We start from the raw sequence: 23166 nt of genomic DNA on the forward strand, positions 1-23166 counted from the left end.
AGCCATAAAGTTTATGTGGTTTTATAGAGCAAAACAATGATAAATTTATTTTTATATGATTTTTTTTATATATGATATATAATTATTTCTAATTAAACAGGTTGTTTTATTTCAAAGCCTTTAAAGAGCACATATCCTATATTTTCGCATATTTATTTTTTTCTCTTGAGACACATTTATAACATTTGCATGTTTTTTTTTGTATCAAACACACACACACACACACACACACACACACACACAAACACACACACACACACACACACACACAAAGCCGTTATTACATTTAGTTCCGGCCACACAAGCTGATTCGTTGAGAAGCGTTCTAACCGTGCTATTATTTCGCCAAATTTCCGAAACTGTCAGTTGGTCTGTGTAAGGAGCTGGAGAACGAACTGCAGGCTGTGCAGCGAATGAGAGGAGCTCGTTACTCTGACGTAGCAACAAGCAGTTTGTTAAGGAATTATAATTCGGCAGAGGGAATCACTAACATTAAAACATATTAAATGACATGTTTACGGCCCAATTAATTTATTTCTTACTTTATTTGTTTAACTGTTGTATAAAAGCAACTGAACACCCGAAGTTGTGTGTTGCCACAAATACCATCATGGCTATGATGATCTACGGCGACCAAATCACAGCCGTGATGTTATTTTGCGATAACACTCCCTCTCTTGTTCTATTGCTTAAATAACCATTTACTCTCTTTATACCCTAGAATTAAACATACTGTTTTGTCATTCTGCCTTTCTGATACATGTAAATAAGCTCTGTTCTGATTGGCTGTATTATGCATGCTCATTCAAATAGCAGTTCAGGCTGAAAGCCCCCTTGTTCACTGTGACAGAGTGGAGCTAAACTGCTGTAGGCTAAATAGGCAGATATATGTAAATGTTTTGGTTTTTGTGACATCACAATAACAGTAAACTCAAAACAGGCCGTTTTTGCAGCTCAGTTTCCACATATGGACTGTTTAGACTGGGAAGCAAATGCTATACATCAAACACACACACACACACAAACACACCATCTAAACCGCTTATCCTTCTGGGTCGCGGGGGGGGGGGCGTGCTGGAGCCTATCCCAGCTGTCATTGGGCGGAAGGCACTACTCGTACTGCCAAAAAGCGAAAAAAAATGGGCCCTTTAAGACTGATATTTCAAACTGAGCTCTGTCCTGCTACCCTGTATTGTGCCTCATTCTAAAACATTCTTTATAACTTCAGCATAAATGGGTGGCGCTAAACTGCTGTAGGCTGAACAGGCAGATTTATGGAAATACTTTGGTTTTAATGACATTATAAAACAAAGACACAGCAACATGGACTGGGAAGCGCAATGTTTACACAACACATTAAACTCTTTGTGAAAACAAAGCAGACTTTCATGATGTGGGCTCTTTAAAGATCACTTCTCTGGTAAAAACATTTTTTTTGTCTGTATCAAACGATTTTTGTAAACATGAATGGTAACAATGTTGCAGGCTTATTAACATTAGAACTATACAGTTTATGTTTGTGATGTAAACAGAGTCACTCAGAGTGGTTTGGTGTGAAATGGTTCAGTTACAGACACAGGTTTCTTTACAGTGGTGGTGATAGGAACCAGGGCTTGTGTACCCCTCCATGATGAATGCATTTAAAAAATCTTCTCAAAACTATCATGAAACAGTGTCTCAGACATCAGGCAGTGTATTCATAATACATTTCATGTAATAACTTTCCATGAGGGAGGTTTTAGAGGTGGACGTCTGATTTCTCTAGAACAGAGCAATTTACACCAAACCACTCTGAATGACTTGTCTTAACCATTTAATTATGCAGAAATTTTAATAAATTGATGAAATTCCTCTTAAATATCAATAATTCTGTCATGCTTATGTTTGTTTGTCATTCTTTATTAGACGTTCTGGCCTAAAAGGGCATCAGATCAGGGTTGGAGGGGTGGGGGGTGTAGGTATACTGATTTATTTTGTGTAATAGGTATTGTCTCATGTGAGAAACATGCCATCAAAATGTCACATGCCAGAATTTTAAATAGTCTTGTGCTGTAATAATCAGATAATTGTTTAAGGGATTATAGTTTAGTTCCTGTTCTTTGTAGAAAAATGCTAGAAGTGGGTGTGGTGAGAATTCAGCATTGATTGCATTTTGTTTTATGTTTTATTTATGTATTTTGTAAAGCTGTGCTTTGTTAAGCACAGTGAGTTGCTTCCTTTGCCAACTTTTGGTCACTCTGGTGTCCAGAGTGAGTGTATGCAGAGTTGTAGCCTATTTCTGTGCTCCAAAAGCGGCCAAATATCGTTTATTAAACTTACAAATGTAACAGTGCCCCGCTTTTTGAATACATCAGGTGTTTTTTCAGATATTTTATCTCCTGCTCTGTGTACATTCAAGTGTTGAACCTCAGCATGTGACTGTGGGAGTGACACAATCTGTTACTTTAATTGACTGCCACTCAGCTCATTTGTATAAAGTTAATCCAGGATGGTAGGGTAGAGTGAGCAGGAAGAGCATCAGAGCTTTGATGTGTCAGCTTTATGTGAATATTATTGTCATCTTTCATCACCTTATGACATGTTCTGTTAAATACATTTACAGTTTTACTCAAACACAGTAAAATAACCTCAGATTCTGCAAGTATGATTACTAGAGGAACACCACAGTAAAGAAAATAAAAACTGGATGAATTGATATTTATATCACGAGCGCAATAAGAGTTTATGAGATAAACACACTGTTATGACAGAACCAATCAATTTACCTCACTAGCGCAGCGCCAAAGTATAGAATTAGATTAGTGTGAATGTAGCATTAGAGGCCTAACAGATGCTTGACTTAACCATTCAGCTAAACAGCCAATTACAAAACACATACATGCAGAGCTCAAAATCTAAAAATGCTTAAAACATGACTATAAGTACTCTCAGTGCTGTTTGTAAAGTGTGCAGACTGTATGGTAAAAATGAATGATGCAGTAAGTAACACTGTTAAGTAGCTACATAAGGAATTACTTATATATTTACTTGTTTTAATGATAATTTACTGCTTCTTATATCATCAACATGATATCCAACAGCTTCACTGAACATCACATTTTATGTCTACATTGTGCAGCTCACATTTTAATGGTAAACAAATGAAAAAAGCCAAACAGCAATCATGTAATAACTGCAAAATATTTATTGGACTCACAGATGCAAAGACATGTTTCGGCACACGGCCTTTGCAAACCCATGAAACAAGGAACTAGCAGCATAGCATTATTAAAATGTGCAGCTACTGGAGATCTCTCATCTCTGTTTCTAATTGCACATATATGTTCACAAACTCTCATTTTAACTGTTGTTTAGTTTCCCCACAATGAGTGCATTTACATGCCCTCAATAATCCGATGATAATCTGATTTCTGCAGTTATCTGACTATTCAAATGGTCATGTAAACAGCACAATCTGATTTCTAAGATTGGAGTAGGGTCTAGAAATCTGATTGAGAAATCTGATAAAGAGAGTTGGATTTTAGCACAGCAATCAGATTTCTCAGTGTATGTAAACTCTCAGTCTGCGCATGTGCAAAAACAGACAGTGGTACCGGAAATAAGCCAGCAGCGTTGCAACAAAACACTTTTGGAGCGACACTGAAACCAACTCCATGCTTGACGAAATGAAGGATTAAAATATACTTCACCTTCTAGATGATGCATGTTCATATTTTCAGGTAAAGTGACTCGATGTTTAAAAAAAAAAAAGCTGCAGAATGATGTTTGAGTTATACATTATGTTTACGTCATGTCTTCTTCTGTTCTTCTGTGAGTTTATTGGCTGGTTGCAAAACAGAAAACTCATGTAGACCTGGAGTTTTCCCATTATCTAATTACTCAAGTGCATGTAAACACGTTGATTGGCTTTCTGACAAAATCTGATTTTCTGCAGTTTTTGGATTATTAAGTTCATGTAAACGTGCTCATAGTCAAGACCACATGGACGAACCAACAAATAACCACAAAGGTCGACGAACCTGTGATCCTAACCTTCTTAGTTTGAGGATGTGTGTAATTGTTCTGCACCATGACGCAATTACGTACCACACAATTGTAACATTTTATATTATGCTCTAAAATCTTAAAAAGTAAAAATGACTTTTTTCACCGAATAAGCTTGAACCAGGTGGTCCTTCAGACTCGAGGCTATTTTATAACAAAAACGAGGAGGAACCTGAAAGGCTTGACCAATCTGTCGATCAGTAAGAGGAACATGTCAATGTTGGATTCTGGATTTAGTGCTTTATAAGCCTTTTTTCACAGCATGTTCATTCATTTCTACTCATTTTAATGGTAGAAATGTACTGCACAGGTTTCAGTGAATTTGGAGGCTGCGAATATGAGGGTTACTGTCTCTGGAGGTCCACACCCATGAGTCAGTTCTAATTCGCTTTTTTTCCAGATGATCATTGTTCCTACTGAAATAGGAATAATGTTGTGTAATAACAACATTAAATAACAATAATCTTTTAACTTACAAAAGTAAATAAGCTGGTTGTATGAAATGTTGAGTTCACTGAACTTTAATGATATTACAGGATGTAAGAGGCTGATTTCCATGCTGTTAACTCACTATAAGGAGTTCAGTAAACTCAAACTCATTTTAAGGAAATCAGGTTACCAACTTTAAGTTAAAACAGCAAAGCATTGCTTTTACAGTGGAGAGTGTGTGGAATATGATGCATCTCCAGTGAACTAAACTCCTCAGCTTTGGCCACACAAGCAAGGACATCATCTGTGTGAAGATAACCACTGTCTGGAGTTGGGATTAATTCAGGAGCTCAAAACTCCAGGCGTTTTAACCTGCACAGAGCTGAACACGCTTCACAGATTATTACATAACCAAAACCAAAAGCATTTAAAGGGTGAAGAGAGCAGAAAAGCCCCCTGAATGGCATATAGGCATTATCGCAAGCACAATCTGGCTGTTCGCTTCTTGTGTACTGTCTGGGACAGCAGGAGGGACCTTTCTGAAAAGCTACAACAATGAAACAACAGCAAATGTAGACGTCGTAGTTACAAGTGCGTGACGGTGACTCATTACATGATTGCAACTGATTTTTTTCTAATCACTGCTATTGTAATGTTAAAAGCCCTACGCACTATATCTTTAATTACTGCACCTCAACACACCCACACCTTCTCCACTCGGACCATTTAATTTAGTCAGAGACAGTGCTCATTGTAGTAGGTCTCTCCCCTATAGTGCGTCAGTAGGTTTTAATATATATATATATATATATATATATATATATATATATATATATGCACACACCGATCAGGCATAACATTATGACCACCTTGTTTCTACCAGGTACATCCACCACCCAAAACAGGGTAAAAGGGGGCTAACGAAGTATGCAGAGAAACAGATGGACTACAGTCTGTAATTGTAGAACTACAAAGTGCACCTATATAGTAAGAGGAGCTGATAAAATGGACAATGAGCGTAGAAACAAGGAGGTGGTCATAATGTTATGCCTGATCGGAAAGCACAATTGCAGTACACCTCGTCTAATGTAAGTCAACAACCACACTGCACTGTGTCTAAACTAGGGCTATTTTTACAATGGACACAACTTCAACCTTGTCTGGCAGGAAAAGGGCTTATCATTAATAAATTGTCTTTAAAGGGCCTGTATTCTTCTCTTTTATCCTGTATTTTTCTCTATCTTATTTCCTTCCCTCAGGCCCAAGTGTACAGTTTATACTCTTTTATGTACCAAAAAAACAGCCATAATTCAGTTTTACATGTAGTGATTCACCGATCCAATATTCTGAACCGGACGAGCACCAATAACGACCGCATTAAATAAACTGGATATCGGCCAGATACAATACACATTCGATACTGTCTCTTAGCTGCTATTGCTCTTCTCTTGAAGCGGATTATTCCAAAATGTGGTAAACATCAAGAACACTTTCTGTTTTTATTAACAGAGCAGAAACCTCATACATGTAATAATTATGAATTACCACATTCTTTGCTTAAGGAAATTAAATTAGCAAACGCGAAATCTACCACAGTTGTTTCTCTACGCTGCGGTGTGTAGAGTAAAAGCCTCTTTGTAAGAAGACATGAAGTTGGTCAGTACTAAAGATATCCACGATACGCCCAGAAAAGCATATTGTGATGTAATTTATCATGATAATTAAACGTTGTCATATTCCCCACCCCATCGTAAAAGGAGGTTGTTTAAGTTAGCCACTTTTATGAATTTGTCAGCCTTTTGAGTGCAACTTCCATGTGGTAAACTTGTTTGATTCGTGCATTTATGAGTTTTCATGGCCCATCCGAATGCACCATAAACATGCTTTCAGCAAAAAGACAACTGTTCTGGTAAATCTTTTTAGTAACAGGACAAAAGGGACTTCTCCCTCCAAACCACAACACTGTCAGCTGCATCTGTGAAGACCTGAAGATGGCATAACATCTCGTCTTTTTGAATAATTTACAGTTTTAGATCTCAGATGAAAAGTCTTTTTATGAGTTTGTATGTTTGTGCTGTAGAGATCCACTGATCGTTCATTATGCATCGTTTGCATAACTTTAAGTCACGTCATTGTTCTGGCATGGCAGAACAGAAGAGGAGGGCACAGCTCAGGTTCAACCTCCATTTCCTTTCAGAAAGGAAGAAAAGCTGTGGAAAATAGCCGCAGCAGAAAAACACAAACATCTCGTTCGGAGAACACCACTATGAGGGGTGTTCATATCTATAGATGGATCCATATTATGAAGCTTAAAGGGGGATTTTACATGAATAGAATTAATTTACTGCATAATTTAATGGTTGAGATGAAAACAAAGTCATTCAGAGTTTGTTGTGAAATGCTCCTTTCTACAGAAAAATGTAACATCTGTGCTTTCTTTACAGTGGCGATGATAGGAAGCAGGAGTCACCATGTCTACAACACAAATATAGGCATTCTATTTACTGTCCAAAACCATCAGTGAACCTACACGTGTTTTCTAAGCTTTATACCGAATGTTGATTTTGCCAAAATAGTGGAAAATATAGGTTTTCTTTGGGGGCTAGTTTGCCTTCAATGCCCTGCATGTACCTGTCTGCCATGAATATACTTTTAAAAATATGTTTTAGAACAAAAGCTGATATCAAAATTATGATAAAACAGTGTCTCAGATATCAGGCAATGTATTCATAAACATTTTATGTAATAACCTTCTGTGAAGAAAATTTAGAGGTGGACGTCTGGTTCCTATCACCACCACTGTAAACAATTCTGACTCTGTAAGTTTCAAGAACAGAGCATTTCACACCAAACCACTCCAAGTTACTTTTTCATTTTGTTTACATGATACTGGTAACTGTATACTATCTTGGCAACATGTGTAATTTACACCACTGGACTCTGACACCAATCAATTACAGAAGAAACAGCTGAAAATAGTCCTTTAAGATAAAATGTAGAACGTCATGTTTTCACACCATTTGTAAACATCGTGTCCATAACATTGAGTTAACATTTCATCATGAATGGATAGATGAAATGATACTGTGTATGAAAAAGCTCAACCCTCTGCTGTGGCTGTTCTATGATTACATATTCAGATCTACTGAAAGGATGAATAAACACACGCATGTGTCAAAACAGCGTCATCTTTTCCACATACAGAAGAAGAAGAAAGGAGACAGCAAAACATTCTGTGTTTGGTCTGTTTAGACTGTATTGCTTTAGGGTGCTTCCATACTCACCTTGCTTGGTGTGCAGTAATCGAACTTTGTGTTTAGTTCAGTTCGTTTTGACAGGTGTGAACACTCCACCTGTAGTCAGGTGTGCACTAAACAAACGGACCGTGATCCAGCTAAACTCAAAGATCTCTGTTTTGTGCTCTAATGTGAAAGATATGTATCCCAGCCTAATTTCTGACCAATCAGCAAACACCAACATGTGTAGTTTGGTGCACTTTAGCACTGTAGCAATATGAAACCAAATAAAAAAGATGTCACAACAAACCAAACTCTTGTTTGGACCTTAGAAAAGTGTTCATCAAAACAAATCCTACAAAGTGAATACAACATTGCTCGCCTTTAAGAATACAGTGGCCCTTATTCAACAAAGTTGTGGAAAAAGTGAGCGTAGATTTTACCGCCTTTGATGACATATGAATTTCTCTGTGTCTGAGATCATGAAATTACATGAAGTCATGAAACAACGTGGAAACAAGCGGAGATTTGAGTTCACATGATGAACTGGCTTCAGTGCGTGAAATCAAGTGCTGGCCTACCAGCTCCTCATTTAAATACAATTTACACGAAACACACCCTTATTCACGCAGGTGTTTCGCCAGTAAAACGACAGCATTCAGCGTCTCACAAACCAACCGCTGTGTTCGTAGGAGGAGTTTGAGGTGGAGCAGTGAGCCCACTGCTCCCCCTACTGACCAAACTTTATAGCGTTAAAATTACAACCACTGGAAAGAATGAACTAATGACATAAACAAAACGTCTTAGTTTTTTAAGATGGTAAAATGATGTGATTACTTTTCTAAAATAAAATACGTAAACACTGGATTACTGCACCGTTGCACTAGCTGTGTTTTGTATTGTGTATTTTGTGGGCAGAGTCGGTAGTATAAAACAAAAGTACAGTGAAATATGTCTTTAAATAGAACGTGGAATAGCTGCAGTGTTTGTATATGAGTGTGCGTGTAAAATAAGTACACTTTTGTGCACAAATTATTAATTTTGTTATTTTCTATTTGTATTCTTACTATTGGTATTATAGATAATACACTAAAAGTTTTGGCTAGTTAATAATCCGCTCAAATAATCCACACTTCTACCAGATGTGAGTTTGATCGCACAGATACACCAAAGAAATCGACGAATAACAAAACCGAAATTTTAACCCATTTTACGATCAGATTTGATCACATGTGACTTTGATGAATAAAAGTCATTATATCTGTATCTCTGTCCAACCACTACCACTCAGGCCTCCTATTGTTAACTTTGACCTGTGTAATAACAATGACTGGCTGTATTGTGTGCCTCTGTCCCAGCACCCTCCCTCAGTCCTGCAGCAAAACGACATCAACATTAAACAGAGACCACACTGAGCACACAGTAGGACCAGCCAGGAGACACTCACACGAGGTCAGACAACAGAGAGATACTGATCTACGACTGTCCAGGGAGCAAAAAACAGGGCATTTCTATGAGTGTGTATGGGAACAACATACACCAGCAGAGACACACACGAACATATGCAAATTAAAAGAGAATTCCACTGATTTTTCTACATCTCTGCATAATTAAATGGTTGAAATGTAAGTGAAGTCATTCAGAGGTGTGCTCTGTTCTAGAAAAACTGTGCACAGTGGTGGTGATAGGAACCAGATGTCCACCTCTAAAAGCTCCCTCACAGAAAGTTATTACATAAAATGGATATGAATATGTGGAGATATTGTTTTATGATAGTTTTGACGAGTCTTTTAGCTAAAATGTGTGTTTTAAATTCATTCAGTGTTGAGAGGTACATGTAGAACATTGAACAGGAAAATATAAAAACATTTACTACTATTTCAAAATCAACATTCCATATAAAACTCACAAGACACGTGTAGCTTCACTGATGCTTTTGGATAGTAAATAAAATAGCTATATTTATGTTGTGGTGACCCCTGGTTCCTATCACCACCACGGTAAAGAAATCTGAGTCTCTACAATCAACCATTTTACATCAAACAACCAATCTCAACTACTGAATTATGAATTAATTTTGAAAATTGGTGGAATTCCCCTTCAGGTCATTTAACTGTTGTTTCAAACTGATTAACAGTAATATATACACCATAATAATTTTATATGCCATTGACTAAGAAAGGAAAAATACATTACTGTTAGTATTATTGGTATAAGTATTTGTAATAGCAAATTTAGTGGTGATAACACCAACACCAGCTGAATTCAGGAGAGCGCAGTATGTCATGAATTAAATATGAGTTCTTTCACAAACACTGATGCATTTATGCCTCTGAACATTGTTTTGAATGAACATTTTAAACTTAAAGCACTGCTAAAAGCAGCACTTGTTCACCGGCCTACAGGTTAAAACAATTAAATCTAAAAAAACTTTAAAAATAAATGTCTTTTGGCTCAATTTCTGTTGTGATATCCCTCCAAAGCTCTGCCAAACAGTACATTTTGTATGAATTAGAAGGTAACTGCTGCTCCATCACAGTCCCAGTGGAGAAACAGCTGGCAGGTTGTAGGTTGTGGACTCACACACGTCAGATTATATAACACTTAAGCACGAAATTAGACCTTAAATTTACTTAATATGAAGAAACTTTTAGCTGAAATGTGAAAAACAGGGTTTAAAAGTGCTTGAGTAAGTACCACGCAGCAGTGAAAATGTTAGTTGTAAGTGTCTATTCGAATTTTCCGTTCCACCTTAAATGGTGCCGCAGTTTTATTTGGGAGCCTGTGGAGCCCGAATGTAACTGCTGCACCATTTAAGGTGGAACGGAAAATTCGAACGGGAAGCTGCGAATAAACTTCATCCTCGCTTAGCGACGGCAACTTTTCCAACAAACAACAACCAGACAAAGTGAGTACAGTCTTGTTTACACGTTAAAAGCTCAGTAACTTCCAGTTATATCGAAAAGCCTTACCTCTCACACAGAGCAGAGACATGCCAGGCTTTTCTCCTCTCTGCTAAATCCCGCGTTCGTGTTTATGTTGAGATTCAGCTTAGCCGCCTGCAGTCCGGGTACATTGCAAAGCGTGAAAAAGTGACTTTTCTCGAGTTTTTCACTAGATTAAGTTCATCTAAAGTGTCCTACTGACGCTCAGGATGTCCCATCGCCATCATAAAAACGCTTCAGGGTTAGAAAAAAAATCAGTTGACTGAGTAGAAGGGGCGGAGCCTGCAGGTTTTAGTGACGCTAAAACTGCCTATTCGAGCGCTACAGTTCCGCGAGAAGGAGGGGCAACGCGAGGTGAGAGCCAATAGGAGTGAAGAGGCGGGGCCAGTGCTTGAATAAACAGGTTGAAGGAACAGGTGTGACGCACGGAGCCCTAGAAAGTGCGGTTGGTAATAGCGTGAAACTGTAGATCGAACATTGAGCGTTATGCTTATTCGTTATATACTTATTGATTTTTTTTTTATATTTATTTTTTAAGGTTAAACCAGTGCTATTGCTAATATAATCTTTTTGTGAGTAAAGGGAGGACTAAAGTCACTATATTTAGATGGAAGATGATGTGAAAATATGAATTTTGTCTTTTAAATGAGATGATTGGATGAATAGTTTTTTATTATGACCAGGAACATAAATAAACAAAAGACAGGCTAACTTTAAGAAACAAAATGTAATGTTTTAATACCTAAGAGATCGTGTTTAGTAAAGCTGCACATTTTTTTTATACATATACACATATTAAATATTACATTTTCAATAAAAAAACAACTTATACTATGTAGTACTGTCCAAATCGTACATTTGCATATTTGTCACAAACATATATAAATATATTTAAAACTGAACACATACTTTAAACAATATATGTAAATATAACTCCTTTGTGTACTTTGTAGGCCTATTTGTGTCATGCTGGCCCTGCTGGAACTGTAACAGGAGCAAAACCTGCCCTGATTTTCTATCATTTGTCCAAAATATGTCTCCATCACTTAATTTGGCCATCGATTTAGGTGACGAGGAAGACAGTGAGAGGATAAAACTTGAGACAAAGCTTAGTGACAAAAGTGCCTGTCAGGTTATAACTGTGCAGCGCGTTTTCAGACTATGGCTGAATCTCAAATTGCTCCCTACTCCCTGTGTGGTGCCCTTAATAGGGAGTGAAAAATGTCTTCTGCATCTAAACAGTGCATTAAATGTTTAGAGATCTGTTTGGAATTCAGCCTGGTGGACATTTAATGGGCTATTAGATTGTAAGAGGCAAACTTTTATTACCTATGTAGTGCAGTATGTAGGGAGTAAGTAGCTGCTAGATCCGGACTAAAAGATTTACACTTACTCCACCACAGCGCCCTCTAGTGGTGAGATTGAGTGAAACCAGACCGGAAATGTGAACTTGCGCTTCTCCGAACAGATTTGCGTGTGTGTGTGTGTGTGTGTGTGTGCGTGTGTGTGTGTGTGTGTGTGTGTGTGTGTGTATGAGAGAGAGAGTGTATTTTACCTATTCATCGTGCATTTATTTTGTTTACATTGCCACTTTAGTATTAGCAGCCAAGATATTCAGTTTACCTTACATATAGTTCATTATGTTGTATTGTGTTCAGTTTTTATGATTAGGATTAAGTATCTTTAATCATATTACTGGGGTGGTTGGGGGCCCAAATACGGTTCTGATTAAAGCACTATGAAGCTTTTTGAGACCAGATTTGAGATTCCCAGCCGGGCTGTTTAATGCTCTTAGCGTCGGTAGGGGGCGCTCTGAGCGCGTTAGTGCCGCTCGCAGCAGGTTCGCAGAAGAAGAGCAGCAGGAGGGTCACGCTGCAGCTGAAGGGTTGAAAGGTTGCGGGGCAGTTTCATCATTTCTGAGCGCTTTTAGGAGAAGCTGGGCTTTGAGCTGTTTTATCCGCTGTGAATATGCTGAGGTCTGTGGTTTGGCGGGCTGGCAGTGGCCTTGTAAAGGTGAGTTTAAGACCGCTTCCTATTCGCCAGCTTCTGGTATGAATTTTCCCGTTCCACCTTAAATGGTGTATGGAACTGCTGCACCATTTAAGGTGGAACGGGAAAATTCGAACGAGAAGCTGGCTAATAGGAAATCAACTTCAGGTTAGCATTCTCAGAGTATTCTGCTGACAGTATTGCTACAGATTGTATTGATATACATGATGATGGTCTATCTAGACCCATTCAGAGCCTTTGATAGTCAAGTTAGGCTCTCATTACTCTTATTGCTTCTTGGCCGTGTGTTGAATGAGGAAGAAACTAGAGCCGGGCAATATGACAATATATATCATCATTGTGATAAAGTATGTACTTTAAATTTTTCTGAACATATCATGTGTATATCGTCAGTATGTAACAGCGTAATGCTAAAGTGGAACTTTGTCTATACTATATATAAGTATTAATGGAAAACAGTTTTATATTGAGCTGAGTTTTCGAAAAGTATCTTAGCACCAAGACTATTCTTAAAGGGTAAAGCGAGCATCTCTCTCTCTCTCTCTCTCTCTCTCTCTCTCTCTCTCTCTCTCTCTCTCTCTCTCTCTCTCTCTACCATTTAAGGTGGTCTTAACAGTAAGGTGCTTTTGGCGGACTGGTCCAAAACAATCTTAATGTCTGTGGCTTTGAACCATCTTATATTATCATCTTATTTCAGTTCCAGCTCTACCTGAATCTCTTGTTTGGGTTTGGCAGCTCAGATTCTGTAAAGCATTCCACGGTCCTGACATGCATGACATTTTTGCGCTGTTGTGATTTATTGTTCAAGTAAAACCAGTGAAGAAAGCTTAAAACTCAGTGTAAACAGTGAACACTGTTTAAAGAGTCTTTGTAGGAGTTGAATGCTCGTCCTGTTCTCCAGTTGTCTCTCTAAAGTGTGTCCTTGTATGTTGTTATGATTTTAGCACTCGCGACAGACCGTCCCGGTCCTCTGGGGGACGCGGGCTCAGCAGCGTTGGGCCTCCAGCCTCCCCATGAACACAGTCGTTCTCTTCGTCCCACAGCAGGAGGCGTGGGTGGTAGAGAGGATGGGACGCTTCCACCGGATCCTGGAGCCGGTACGCTAAGCCTTGTTTACCATCATCCAGCGAGGTTTAGAATGTTGTAGACAGCAGGATTTATTTTGTTTGTTTTTATAGTGAACAAAAATGACAAAATATGACTATAGATATGGACAGTAATCATTTATATTCCACTTCCCTTCCCTGCACCCCAATGCCTTCTTTAGTTCAGTATACAAAAACAACAGTGTGTACATATATTTAAAAATGCTTGGTTTGGTTACTCTTTAATAAAGGTTTAATAAAGGTTTGTTGCTGTTAACAAATTCGCACAATGTCTGAAAGCCTTGAGGAGAAATTCTGAACCAAACCTGTGTCCTTCTAAACAGCTCAACATCTCAACTACGTTTTTCTGAAAAGAAAAATACAAGATTTTTCCTTTGTAATGTATTTGTTTGCTTTTCTTCTTGTATGTGTAAATTGGGTTTTTGCAAGCAGAAACACACTCAATTCTCAGATAAATGACAAATTATTTTAAGAAATTAGTGCCCAAGGTGTCATTCTATATGAATAAATATGTATTAGAACTGTCTTCATTACTCGATTAAAAGTCAAAGCTTGATTTTAAAGAAGTCAGTTAGAATTTATGTTCCCGGTTAATCTGTTTAGTGATTAGTTTGCTAATGGAATACTAAACAGAGAATCCACAGGTCGTCATGAAGCAATATTTAGTAGTCTGAACGTTCTTCACAAGGGGAGCTGTTGGTGCTGATGTCACTTTTGTGTGCATCACTGAAAAAGAAGAAACACACAACAGCAGGATCTCACAAATGCACCTATGTTTATAGTTACAAATGTATTTATTAAATAAAATTAATTGTTTGCTGTTATGGGCGGCACGGTGGCGCAGTGGGTAGTGCTGTCGCCTCACAGCAAGAAGGGCCTGGGTTCAATTCCTGGCCGGGTGACCAGGGTATTTTCTGTGTGGAGTTTGCCTGTTCTCCCCGTGTCTGTGTGGGTTTCCTCCGGGTACTCCGGTTTCCTCCCACAGTCCAAAGTATATGTATGTCTGTCTGTCTGCCCTGCGATGGACTGGCGACCTGTCCAGGGTGTATCCTGCCTTCTGCCCAATGACAGCTGGGATAGGCTCCAGCACCCCACCGCGACCCAGAAGGATAAGCGGTTTAGATGATGGATGGATGGATGTTTGCTGTTATAACTAGCTTGTACATGTTCACTTTTTCTATTGTCAAAATAATTGCAGTAGTGTGAAATACTATATAATTGTAATCCATGTTATGTGAATATACGTGTGTGTGTGTGTGTATTAGTATTAGGTGTCTAGGTGGGACTAGGTGGAGAGCTAATTACACATTACACAGAGATGAACCACTAATACTTTTAACATGTTTGAACATATCATGTGTATTTCATTTCTGCAGGGGTTGAACTTCCTAATACCAATACTGGACAAAATCCGATATGTGCAGAGCCTAAAAGAGATTGTGATAGATGTGCCAGAGCAATCCGCTGTATCTCTTGGTGAGTAAAAGTATTTCAAATGTTTAGCTGCACTGAAATGAGGGGATTTTGGTTCAGCATCACTGTAAGGGATTAATTGCTGTGTCCTCTTTCAGACAATGTGACACTCCAGATTGATGGAGTTTTATACCTCCGGATACTCGACCCCTTTAAGGTATGTTATAGAAGGCAGTGCGGTTCTAAGCTCTGCTTCTTCTACATTGGTCTTATGTCATTCTGTTCTGTTTTTCCCAGGCCAGTTATGGAGTGGAGGATCCAGAATATGCAGTGACCCAGCTGGCACAGACCACTATGAGATCAGAATTAGGAAAACTCACTCTGGACAAAGTCTTTAGGGTATGACACTTTATTTGTTTTTGTTTTTTTCTTATACATTTAATCATACCACCACATCTTATTGTGTTCACTAGAACATTAAAGGACTATTCTAGCGTTTTTCAGCCTAATTAGAAAGGCTTGGATGTGATGTACTGAAAGATTGTCTTACTAAAGTTGTTTTTATGAAGTTTTATTTAAGTGTACGGTACTGTAAGTGCAGGGAATGTTTCAAAATGATTGTGTGTGTAATACTAGTATGGTGTATACTGTGTAAGTTGTTCTGTGTGATACTAGCATGTTGAAAAAAACTGTGCCGTTATCACATATAAAAGCACAGGTAGGACACTTTGCAATCAATTAGATTGTGTGGTTGAAAAAAAACGTTCTGCTTCATTCTAACAGGAGAGAGAGTCCCTGAATGCCAACATCGTGCACTCCATCAACCAGGCGTCAGATGAGTGGGGAATTCGCTGTCTGCGATACGAAATTAAGGACATTCACGTTCCCCCACGTGTTAAAGAGTCCATGCAGATGCAGGTGAGCACCTTTTAATCAGGGGTAGTGATAACACGGAGTGATAAATGATAAAAAACAACAACAACAATAACATTGGTCCACATTTATCAAGCATCTCAGAGTAGGAGCACTGATTTAAGATCAGGCCTAATCAGTCTATTTAATCTTATTCAGTGCTACCCAAAGCTATACTACATTAGTGTTGGGGATTTAAACATTTTGTAATGTGGGTTGTGCTTTGGACCCTTGAGCATATGAGACGGTTGAAAGAGAATTCAAAGCGAATTCATTCAAAACTTGGTGAAGGACGCATCTTCTGAGGATGTAAGCGAATTAATTACTATTGGCATCAAATCTTTATCAGTATAATGTTGATTGAGATCATTTGAGAGCTAAACATTGAGTCAGAGCTTCTTTTTTAGTCTGCGCTTGTGACATTAATACATAAAGACATACAACATAGTCCAAAAAACTCCCAACCCTGATGCTTTTGACTTTTAAATGATTATTTTAGGTGAAATGATAGATCAGGGCTGTGTATCGGTATGGGTCGATTTTTAGCCCAAATATGCGATCGGTGATATTTCTCTAACTTCTGCCAATCCTGAGAGCTGATCAGTGACGTAAAACATATGAACCGAATTTAAGGTTTGCTGTTGCCCTTCGTCAGGCCCCTTCATCACAGGACGCTGCAGTTCCTTGTTTAAACGTTAGGTCTTTGAACTTTTAACTACGGGACTAAAGGCCTATTTACACAATCTGAGTTTTATGGACAAAAAAAAAACACGTCATGTTTTGAAAATGAACACACACATGTTAATGATGTCTTTCACACTGAGTCTAAAACTGATTGCCAGTGATGCAGCACGAATTTTTAATCAGAGCTGCTCTATTTTCTATGGATGTGTTAAAATCAGGCTGACCATCAGAGCTCCATTGTCTTGGTTGCAACCCAAACAAACATGCATCAGGATGTCAGCAGAACTCTTGTAACAGAGGAAAAAAAATTATATGGCAAGCAAACGCTGACTAAAGACTATATATGACGAACTAAATGGCTATGACCATTCGCTTTTTTTTTTTAATGACAGGAGCAACAAGCAGAAGCAGGGTCTTGAATTTCCCCTCTGACCTGCAGAATGGCTCATTATGCCACTTCAGCTAGCTCTAGTAAGAGGCTGTGAACCCGCAGCAATGCTGCTCACCATATTTCAGCCTGTTTGTATTCTCCTCACTGATGCTACTTCTTTCTATTTTAATAGCCCCCCCTTCCTGCTTTTTTCTTGTATTTTGTTTTTCCCCCTGAAGTCCACCTATTAAGTTTGTATGGCTTTGTGCGTCAAAGACTGTCTCAATTTATTTTTCTAAGACCTTTTCACAACCTCTCTTTATACCTCAGAATCAAACAGGCTGGTTTTGCTCTTATGCCTTTTAAGACTGATGTATATGCAAATTTCCCTCTGGGATCAGTAAAGTATTCTGATTCTGAAATTAGGGTTTGGATCGACTGTCTGATTGGTCCTGTATTAAAAAGCTGAAGTGCTCCTTATGTGTGAAGGGGAGAGGCTACTGTAGGCTATATAGGTGGAATTGTGTAAATCTTGTAATATATTGCTATCATTTTTACACAGGCGGTGTGATAAATATATTTAGAGCACATTTTAGTAGGTACAGTGCCACAGAAATCTTTGAATTATTGTACACAGGTTTGATAAATAATCTGGCGTATGACTCTTGTACAGGTTGAAGCAGAGCGAAGGAAAAGAGCCACAGTTCTGGAGTCTGAGGGAACAAGGGAGGCGGCTATAAACGTAGCAGAAGGTCGCAAGCAGGCTCAGATTCTGGCTTCTGAGGGACAGAAAGCGGAACAGATCAACAAAGCTGCAGGTAGAGTAACAACTCTAGAGTCTGTGGAGAGCAGTGGAGACGCCTCTGCAGTTTGATTAGTATTAGATACAATAGGTGAGACTCTCTGCCAGCGTATGTTTGTGTGTAACCTACTGTATATACACTGACTTTCAATTCGAGGTTTAATCTCGGTTTGTTCTTCACCAGGTGAGGCAAATGCTGTGCTTGCCAAAGCAGAAGCTAAAGCAAAGGCCATTAGACTACTGTCTGAAGCGCTGACACAGCAGGTATCCTAACTGAGTTTTGAAATACTTTTTATTTTGCATCTTTTTTTTGCCAAAGAAAGCACAAATAAGGTCTGCACATGCTGACGGTACTGTTTGTGTTTTCATCAGAACGGAAATGCTGCTGCGTCCCTTAGTGTGGCGGAGCAGTACGTCTCAGCTTTCTCCAACCTGGCCAAGGAGTCAAACACCATCATCCTGCCCTCCAACACAGGAGACATCTCCAGCATGGTCACTCAGGTCAGACTGCCTTACTCTACTGCACACTTAACTACTGGTCACCATCCTCAGACTTATCAGGCAGGGAATATTAGTATATTCTCTCTGCTTTGAGTGATTGGGATACTGCCTTAGTAATTTCCTGTACAATCGTTATATGAATCATAGAGTAATCAACATAGTCAACAGATTAATAAATCTGTTGATAACAGATCTGTTCCGCTTTTTATGGCTCGTAATGCCCAGCTTGGTGTTACATAAAGTCCTGCCCTTGAATAAAAGAACCAGTTGCCTTGTTGGTAAGAGATAACTAATGATTATTTTTAGATTTTATTAATCTGTTGACTATTATTTGATTAGTTGAATAATAAAACACTTGTGCCTTCTTTTGGTTCCTCTTCTTTAATCCACTTTCTGGATTACAGTTACAACTGATAATATAACTAAGGCCATGTTCAGGCTGCCAGCCTGAATCTGATTTTTGGCATATCCAGATTGTTTCCAATTCAAATCAATCTGATTTGATATTTTGGACAGCAAAAACACATGAAATGATTACAATCAGATTTTTACAGATGCGTCTCAGTCTGGATGCTCTAGCTCTTATCGGATTTCAGAGTGTTTTTTTTGCATCACTTGCAACACGACAAACAACGACGATGTCAAATCCAGAGTGACGGAAGTGCGGAATTCAAGAAGAGCACCAAAGATTCATGCTTCTTCCAGAGGATTTTGAAGTCTGTCCTGCATCCACGTTTGAAAACACACAAATCCAGTCGGATCACTTGCAAATAACAGTACGGACAGACATCTCAAAAGATTTGATTTTGATTTGAGAGTCAACTTCATTTTGCCTGCAGTCTGAACACAGCTCCAGTGGCCTCCTAATGTCATAATTATAAAATTCAGGACTAGAAAGTGGATTTAAGCAGAGACGTCATAATAGAAAGACAGTTCACTGGTTGAAATCTGAATGATATGGCTAGTAACGCTCAGCTTACTTGAAGTCCTGCCCTTGAATAAAAAGAGCCAATTGCCTTGTTGGTAAAGGCATAAACAAGAAAAGTCCCCACTTGTTGTGAAGTTATCTCCATGCATAGTAGCCAGAACAATTGTTATTTGAGCCAAAGGTTACAAACTATTTATTTATTTATTTATTTATTCAGATTTTACCAGGGCTTTTAAATGTTTTTGAAGTGGCTGTTAGTTTTTGGTTTATAGGTCTCTATAGGCTGCTTGCATAAAATATCTTCAGTGAATTTTGGCCTTAAAGACCCCCTGAACAAGAAATTTGTGGTTGGTTGGTTGGTTATTTTTATATATATATATATATATATATATATATATATATATATATATATATATATATATATATATATATATATATATGGATATATGGATGGTTAATTCCTCTTGGAGGGCTTATTATGTTCATATAGACTGATATGAATGTGTGATAAATTGGTTGCCATAGTGCACAGTTCACATCTTTACATTGACAACACAGGTTTTCTTAGTACATCCGAAAAAAAGTGATTTGTGGGGTGCTACCTAGGAGCTTAAGGCCACCGCACACTGGATGCGCCGCGTCACCCAGCATCCAAAAATTTTAATGAGGGTTTAGAAAACAGATAGTTCCGGTCCTAAAATCTGGTTTGCTAAGCTGCGTTCCAAGCTGTTTTAGAATATATGATATAGGCACACCCATGACCGCCTCACAACAACTAAACTCTGTATCAATGCGCTGTGCTGCTTGTGCTGTTAATGGATTAATCTTTGACTCTCATGCTGCTCGTATGGAACACCGAGGATACTGATAAAGTAAGAATCCGTTTTTGTTTAAACTGAGGGGCAACTTATGTTCTTAACTAGAACTAGGCTGGTCAGCTAGCTAATAGGCTAAAAGATAGCCAACAGCCTAAACAGCTCCATCATTAATATCACAGCCTTGAATTAACGGACGTACGGTATGATTAACTGTAAAACGGCAGTATAAAAATGTCACTTGAGTGGATTACACACTTTAAACGCCAAACACAGGCTGGATCCCAAACGGCTCTGTAAATTCAACAATTTACGATAACTAAATTACGATAACATTATTGTCTTTAATGTCGTATTATCTTTTTCTTCATAACAAGCATAAAAAATCGCTAATAGTATGCTGATGTCTCGTTACCTAGCTAGACAAATTTCCCATTCCACCTTAAATAGTCCAGCAGTACTGATGCCTGAAGTGCCAGAATGTAACTACTGCTCCATTTAAGGTGGAACAGAAAGTCTGTTTGATCTGTAACAGAGATGGTGTGCAGGGCAGTGGGGGGTGTATTTGCATATTCATATAGTTTCACATTCATAAAATTTAGGATTGCTAGTATGCCATTTTTAGTAGTGGTCAATACTTACATGTAGTTATACTTATTAATGCATTATTTATCATTATTATTATAATTATTATTGTCATTGCCAATATTTCAAAATGGTTTTGTTAAACATTGTTTAGATTTTTTTTGCATTTAAAATCAACTTTAATTTAATTAAATTTTAGTCCCTAAGTTTTTGACAGCACAAAATTAAAAATACAGCATTGATTTTCTCCTCCCCCTTTAAGCTTCTAGCGTGACTACTTGTTTTATGCCAGCAGTAACTGAACTGTGACTGGAAATGTGGAGCCAAGATGTAAAAAGAGTGACCAGACATTACTGTAGGACCACACCAGACCACTGTTGAAGCAGTATAGACACATTTGTGTTTTTATTCCCCACGTAAACATTGTTGATGACTAACTGCCCTGATTGAGGCCTTCAGTAGTTTACTTTTATTTGTGTGCTTCTAATAAAATCCAATGCTTTTTTTTTTCTTTTTCTCACCAGGCAATGGCTATTTATGGCAGTTTAGCCAAGACACAAAATCCCAAACCGCTGGAGAATGTGGCTGCTATACCTGCAGAAGCTGAGCTGGAGGAGAAAGCAGTGCCTGAACTCTCAGCACCTCAGTCCACTTCCAGCCATTAGCTCACATAGTCTAACTCAGTGATTTCAGCCAAGGCCCAGATACAAACCTCGGATCCAGTCACTGATCCTGGACCGGACTGACACATGCACACCCATAAGGAGATATTCCATTCCTGCGGAGAGTCCTACAGAAGGACGAGAGAGACTACTCACCCTTACAGTACTGGTTGTAGGCTGAGAGTGAATGAAGAAGATGATCACAGTGGCTGTTTCTGCTTTAGGGATGGCAGTAACTGGAGTAGTTTTTGTTTTCTCTGTGTGTGTGTGTGTGTGTGTGTGTGTGTGTGTGTGTGGGTGTGTGCTGTTCCCTTTTTGTACCATTTTTATTTTGGGATATTTGAAGTATGTTGCATTTACCCTTCTGCTTTAAACCCATGTTTCTGTCAGAAGATAGAAAATATACATATTTACAGATGACTGCATTGTGTGAACCCTATTATTGTTTTTTTCAGCACTGTAAAACAGTAGGTATTGATATTAAATCACTCATTAGGGAAAGTAAATTAGATCGGTTTTCAAAATTTTTGCCCCTATTAAAGGTGTCACAGATTTAATTAAAGGGAAATTCCACCAGTTTTCTTAAATTTGTTACATGGTTAAGCTGTAAACAGAGTCGTTCAGAGTGGTTTGGTGTGAAATGCTCCATTCTAGAGAAGCGTACCGCATCAGAATTGTTCACGTGGTGGTGATAGAGCTGTAGTTTCTCTACAGTCAACCACATTAAACCGCTTACTTTGTTTACATCTCCACCACTGAATAACACACAAGTCTAGAAAAATAAGTGGAATTATCCTTTAAGGCTAATTACACTCAGAAACAAATCTATTTTTATTATTTTTGTATAGTCATTTGAAGTGTTTGTAAAAGATTTCCCCCCTCATACACTGAAACTTTAAACTATCCTACAGAAAAGACCTGTGATCATTTTAAAGATATTCAAACCCCTCTTTCACTCATTGGTAATGTTTGACTTGTTGGCTAGTTGTTGGGAGACTTTACATTTAATCTTTTTTAGGGCCTCCAAAGGAAAAGCAGACACTTCTACTGTATGTTAAAATAATAACACACTGTCAATATTGTCTTATGCTGACCATCCTTTAGTCAGCTTTTCTTTATGTTAAAATGGCACTAGGTAACCTGTAATTGGGGAAATATAGTATAAACTAATATATTTAAATATACTAGTTTTGGATGAACGTCTTTAGTTGCCTACTTGCATAAGATCTCAAATAAAAAATGTAAACTAAACATTAGTGGTGCGTATAAGCCAGATCTAGTCCTAAAATCTGATTGGCTGATCTGCTGTAAAAAAAAAACAAAAAACAAAAAAAAATGCAATATACATACAACTGTCTGCACGTATCAGTTGAATTCTGTATTGATGTGCCAGGTTGTTCTGTATCATCAGGCTGCTTGGTAACCATAGTCTACTGATGAAGAACTACATTGCTTGGTGGAAGAATTGCTTACTGAGTTTATTGTTGATAATAAATTATTTTTTGAATATTGGTGCATGTAATGAAAGCGTCATAAAATTAAAGATGTAAAATTTCATTGAAAACAATTTTTTCAATTAAGTTTGATGAATTATGTAAACATTATTAAAGTTTAAAAATATAACATACAGTCCACATGGGTCAATATACTAAGCTGCAAAAACAGCTTAGTATATTGACAACATTGTTTTTGTGATGTCATATCCAAATATCTGCCTATTCAGC

General features: G+C 38.1%; 2 protein-coding genes across 2 annotated transcripts in view; one reads left to right on the forward strand and one right to left on the reverse strand.

Moving 5' to 3' along the window:
- unc13bb (unc-13 homolog Bb (C. elegans)) overlaps positions 1 to 10902 on the reverse strand; it is a 150286-nt gene extending 139384 nt beyond the window's left edge. The window contains exon 1 of the mRNA XM_036594423.1: positions 10682 to 10902. Coding sequence (XP_036450316.1) covers positions 10682 to 10703 — 22 coding nt within the window. The 5' untranslated portion in view covers positions 10704 to 10902. The remainder of the gene's footprint in view (positions 1 to 10681) is intronic.
- A 1598-nt stretch (positions 10903 to 12500) lies between these two features.
- On the forward strand, positions 12501 to 22796 carry stoml2 (stomatin (EPB72)-like 2). The gene is made up of 10 exons (XM_036595541.1): positions 12501 to 12667; positions 13609 to 13761; positions 15147 to 15246; positions 15342 to 15400; positions 15481 to 15582; positions 15967 to 16101; positions 17823 to 17967; positions 18136 to 18215; positions 18324 to 18452; positions 21305 to 22796. Exons 1-10 carry the CDS (start codon positions 12623 to 12625, stop codon positions 21443 to 21445), a joined length of 1089 nt encoding a protein of 362 aa, XP_036451434.1. The 5' UTR covers positions 12501 to 12622; the 3' UTR covers positions 21446 to 22796.
- Positions 22797 to 23166: the final 370 nt, after the last annotated feature.

Source organism: Colossoma macropomum, unplaced genomic scaffold (genome assembly GCF_904425465.1).
Source record: "Colossoma macropomum unplaced genomic scaffold, Colossoma_macropomum, whole genome shotgun sequence".
Classification (NCBI taxonomy): domain Eukaryota; kingdom Metazoa; phylum Chordata; class Actinopteri; order Characiformes; family Serrasalmidae; genus Colossoma; species Colossoma macropomum.